Source organism: Polistes fuscatus, unplaced genomic scaffold, assembly GCF_010416935.1.
Source record: "Polistes fuscatus isolate 324 unplaced genomic scaffold, CU_Pfus_HIC Scaffold16, whole genome shotgun sequence".
Classification (NCBI taxonomy): domain Eukaryota; kingdom Metazoa; phylum Arthropoda; class Insecta; order Hymenoptera; family Vespidae; genus Polistes; species Polistes fuscatus.
Genome location: NW_025113064.1, coordinates 192953 through 198651, shown reverse-complemented (window position 1 = coordinate 198651; position 5699 = coordinate 192953). Strand labels below are relative to the sequence as shown.

General features: G+C 27.5%; 1 protein-coding gene across 1 annotated transcript; it reads left to right on the top strand.

Annotated features, from left to right (window-relative positions):
* The first annotated feature begins 2985 nt into the window (after window positions 1-2985).
* Window positions 2986-3906, top strand: LOC122514971. Its single transcript, XM_043632106.1, has 2 exons — window positions 2986-3253; window positions 3523-3906. Exons 1-2 carry the CDS (start codon window positions 3053-3055, stop codon window positions 3904-3906), a joined length of 585 nt encoding a protein of 194 aa, XP_043488041.1. The 5' UTR covers window positions 2986-3052.
* The last annotated feature ends 1793 nt before the right edge of the window (window positions 3907-5699 follow it).

Genomic DNA, 5699 nt, shown 5'->3' with positions numbered 1-5699 from the left:
CGAATGAAGTTACCACGAGTTAGACTCGTGCGTTGTCATTGGTTCCGAATGAAGTTACCACGAGTCAGACTCGTGCGTGATCATTGGCTTCGAACGAACTTACCACGAGTCAGACTCGTGCGTGGTCATTGGCTTCGAACGAAGTTACCACGAGTCAGACTCGTGCTTATTATTATATTATTGGCCGAAATTTGTTGTTACCACGAGTATCACTCGTTGTAATAAAACACAAATAGGTAAAATAAATGTTAACAATATTATCGAATAATTTAATTGTTGATATAATTTTGTTGTATGATTTTTGTGACAGCCTGTATAAATATCTGTATGTAGTGTGCTATTATACGGTAGAATTTTTCTTCGTAATAATTCGAGTTAGAGGAAATGGGTTGGTGGAAGGGATTTCGTGATCGTTGAAATAAACTACCCTCGTTCAGAATATTTCCGAGAAGTGGTTGACTAATTGGCCTTGGGGTTATACGCGAATCGAGATATATATATTCGTGATTATGCATAAGAAAAAAAAAAAATAAGAGGAGTTGAATTATTCTTTCTAGATTCGCGGCGAAGTTTTATTTCTTTTGATATTTCGTCTTATGTTATTAGTCGGTTTAAAAAGAATATCAAATTAACGGTGTAAAAAAAGGTTTCTCGTGCGTGATTAGGTTTATGCATTATTCATAGGATTTACTTTTTCATTCGATGTACTTTTTTTTTTTCTCTGAGACAAGAAAGTAATGACCGTCGTCGTAAAGTTGACTGATCGAGAGACAAGGAAACGTTGAAATCTACACACACACACACACTCTTAAAAAATGAAAGAATATTTTTAGTTACTGATAATGTACTGTATAGTTAATAAAACACACGAGATCGTTGTTAATAAATTACAAATATTATATCTTTCGTTTACTTTTATTCTAAATCTTTTCGTGATGTATTCGTAACTACTACCTATTGTAATAAAATATTTCTTTTTATTTATTTATTTAATGATTAAAAGATAAATTAATAAATTAATGATATGAAAAAGAATTCTATTCGTAGTAAATAATTTATTTATCGATTTTAATTATATCAATCAATTGTAATAATTTTTAACTTTAGATATCTCTCGATAATTTTTGTTATAACTTTTTCATGAAGTATTTAAAATTAACGTAACATTATTTACTTATATTTTTATTCATATAATAATGTGATAGTAAAATTTATCGGAAATGAAATATTCGACGAGTGCATTTCTTTTTTTTTTTATTTTTATTTTTATACAATAACGTCACGATGTTACATTCGTTGAAATTTTACAATATTATGTAAATAAGATTACAATATTAATCAAGTTAAATACACACACTGACACATATGTGATCATTAAACGATGGTATTACATTGAAAATAAATATTCGTATTAAATTGAAAACTTTAGAAGATTTAATCGAATATAATATTCTGTTTTTACATCAACGTGTTATATTATTGATTACAAATTCACCATTTTGTAATGATTCGTATATCACAGTATTATATAAACAAAAGTAAGTATTTAATCATATACACAGGTATATACGTACAAAGGAACGGAAAATGTATAAATGATAGGTACGTGTGTAAATTTGTTCGGAAACACAGGTAACGCTTAAACAAATACTCTGATTGGAATGAAAAGTTAAAAATCTAATGGAACATAATGTCCAATTTCACTTCATTGTATACACTTTGGACAGTTTTAATTAAGCTTTATTTGACTCTGGTATTATAATTATTGATAGAAGTACAGAAACAGAGAGAGAGAGAGAAAGAGAAAGATAGTAAACTAATAATAATAATATTTTGCAATTGGACTACAGGTTTTCATATGATTCTACGTTTGTTTATAATTGATGAGCTTCTAATTTTATATTCTTAAGAGAAAATAGTTCATTTCAATTATAAACGTATAAACCTGATTCAAAATTAACTCTGAAACTGATTTAATTTCAATACAAAAATATATTCATCAGGATCACATTTTTAAAATGAATCGAAGTAAAATTTGCAATTAAATAAATGTAAATGAATGAAAGAATTTTATATCGTAATAATAAAAAAAAAAGAAACAATACAAAATTATTGATAGTATTTTTTTCATTTCATTGCGAGAAATATATCGGAAATGAATTTTTTCTAACTTATACAATTATTTTGATTCAGTATTTATTTAATTACAATTTTATAATCTTTTGGTTTCAAACCTTTTGATGTAATGTTAATCTCGTGTTATAAATTTTCTTATTGTACGAAATATGAGAACATAACAACATTTCTGTCAGTTTTGTGTTTGTATTTTTATTTTGTATATTATATTGTTTTTTTTTCTTTTTATTACTTTTAATTATAACCTTAAAAGGAAAACTTTCGCGCGTAATTTCGTCTGTTTCCTGTAACACGTCACACAACGTCATGTTAATTCTTTTAATAAATATGCAATTACATTCAACATTAATTAAAATTTTTCTCAAACGCATATATGCATAATACATACGCGCATACGCGTATAAAGATTTTTTATTTATGAAAGCATGAAAAACACACTGAATTTGGAAGGTATACAATTATTTATTTGGTTTTATTATCAACAAAAGAAATATATAGATATATATTTCGTCTCTCTCATTAAAACGATTCGTTTTCGAATTTTCTTTCGATTAATTACAAAACATTTCGACCAATAGAAACGAAACAATCTCCCATTACGGATCCGGATAAAATGATCCGAGTAAACGAAAAGAAAATAAGAAAAACAAACGAAAGTACGAGCCGTGCGATATAATTTTTTTTTATAAACAAAAACAAAAAGTCACGCACGCGTTTGACAGGCCGAAAATGCGTCAGACAAATTAATCGAGTTTTATTTCTTTGATTATTATTATTATTATTTAAATTTAATTATTAATAATGATCTCGAATTGTTTTCCATGAGAAGATAAAAAATATTAAAAAAATTGATGAGTCGTGTGTGTTGTTCGGAAAGATTAATTTATTAATTAATTGATTAAATTTTGTTTGACATATGGCGAAAAAGAGTAAAAGGTTTAACAAAAAGTTGATGAGGAAGCATGCTAAAAGAAAATGGCAGAAACCGATAAGAATAGCTGCATTGATTATATCTGCAATAAAAGATCTTCGTGAAACTAAAGGATCTACGATCAAAAAAATCATTGATTATATCAAACGTAGTTCGAATTTATCCGAAAAACGTGTTGAAAGACAGGTTAATTTTATAATATTATATTTCAAATTGTTAATCATTTATAAATATTTTTTTATTATTTTATTTTATTATTCATTTATTTATTTTATTTTATTATTCATAAATATTTATTTTTATTTCATTAAGAGAGTTTTTTTCTTTTATTTTTATTTAGAATAATAATTGTTGTCTTTATAATTGTATAATAATATCAGATAATACGTGTGAAAAATTGATATTAATTTATTTAATAATATAAAACATTAGATTTATTTTCGTATATTAAATAGGTTAACGCAGCATTAAAACGCGGTGTGGAATATGGAATTATACGAAAATACAGGGGACATTATTTTCTACCAATGGGAAACGAGGTGGATCGTGCGAATCGAATAGCAGTTAGGTTCGCAAGACTACCATCACCTAAAAGGGGAAGCAGAAAATCGAGAAACGTTGCTATTCGCAAAACGCAAACCACGAGGGATCGGAAGAAAGCTAAGAATAGAAGAAGAACACGTGGAAAAGAAGAAAATCTCGCTAACATAAGTGAAAATAGCATTGCCGGGAGCAAAAGACCAAGAAAGTCACGTTCCCTTCCATTCTCAACTACGACTGCGGCTACTTTGAGTTTAGAGGGAAAACCTGAAACTGACGACAATTCTTCTGCCGAATAAATCAGTTTGATTATAATCATTTTAATCATACTTTTCTATTCGTATCTCATTTCTATACGTTTTATTTATACGTTATAATTATATAGTCATTTTGTTTTCAATATATTCGACATAAAATAACGAGGAACTAAAATACTGGGTTTAATTAGTCTAATATATTTTTTTAATTAATCGTATAAAATATAGTTATTACAAAATTACAAGTTAAATATAAAGGCTTAGATTTATGTTAACTAATTAATCCAAAATTTTATCTTCATTAAACAGATGTACGAATTTCATGAGAAATTAATACAGATAAATCCTTTTTTTTTATAAACAAAGGTTATGTTAGTCGTGTTGTTTTATCAAATCAAATATCAACTTCATACTTTAAATTCATATATTACTTAGTTTAAACTATTTAAAAAATATCATCTTTTATCATACATTAACAGATCAATATAATTATTTCATTTCTAATGAATCCAATTATTTTTTCATGAAATAATTATTACATTTAACAAAAATTAACGTTAACATATTAATTATATTTATTGAAAGAAAAAAATCAATTTCTTTTTATTTTCTTCTCGAAGGTATGATCGTTATGATAGAAAAAGAGGTACTTCAATATCTATCATCCATTGAGACGGGAGTAGGAGTGGGAGTAGGGGTAGAGGTTGGAGTGGGGGTAGCTGGGGGAAAAGTCTATCGGTTCTTTTTCTATTATAACTAAGTATCGATCGTTTTTTCTAGGAAATAAGGTAGCTAGGTAGGATCGGCTTTCATCCTTTTCCACGTTCGGCACGTAACCGTAGAATTAAGGTGAAATGAAAGACGAGCTTTTTTCGTAAATTGCATTGAACAACCGACCGACCAACCAACCAACCGACCAACCAACCGGCCAACCGACCGATCGACCAATACTAGGAGAAACGCTAACTCCCCACCTCCTGCCATTTATTAAAGTTAGAGAAGGCACCACGGTTCTTCCTCCTTCGGACCGATAAACTTAATAGCTTCCAAAATTTACGGGGTTTGGCAAACGTTCCGAAGAAAACTTCCCTTAGACGCCTTTCTCCTGTTTTTTCTTTCTTTCTCTTTTCTTTCCTTTTCTTTTCTTTTATTTTATTTTATTTTATTTTATTTTATTTTCTAGCACGAAAGTTAGTAAAGTTGTTTCAATCGTATTATACTTCTAACGTTTTCTATCATTCTCTTACAAATTCGTTACTTTATATCGAAAAAATAAAAACATTGTAACAGTTTTCTTCATTAGCAACGTTCTAGTACTCTAGTTACTCTAGTTACTAATATTTCAGTTACTAGTTCTTTTCAGATCACTAAAATCAAGCGATCGTAGTTTTTAGGTTATGTTAAATATTTTAGATGAGTGACCGATACAAATAAGAAAAAAGACAAAAAGTAGTCATTGGTCCTATTGAATAAATATAGGGTGTGTTAAAAAATAAGTACTTCGATTTAATTTTGAATATATATTTAAAATACAAGAAAATATTTTACTTTTATTTCGTAAGATATTTATCCTATGTGTAATATTGACCCATCCAAAGAAGAAAAAAGACAAAAAGTAGTCATTGGTCCTATTGAATAAATATAGGGTGTGTTAATAAATAAGTACTTCGATTTAATTTTGAATATATATTTAAAATACAAGGAAACATTTTATTTTTATTTCGTAAGATATTTATCCTACGTGTAATATTTGTAACTGAAGTGAGATTCAACGTGACGGAATATATATAAATATATATACGATAGATAGATAGATAGATAGATAGATAGATAGA

Coding starts and splice junctions, on each gene's coding strand:
- LOC122514971 (XM_043632106.1), top strand. CDS start 3,053: ATGGCGAAAAAGAGTAAAAGGTTTAACAAAAAGTTGATGAGGAAGCAT. Junction 3,254..3,522: donor AAAAACGTGTTGAAAGACAG/GTTAATTTTATA, acceptor TATATTAAATAG/GTTAACGCAGCATTAAAACG.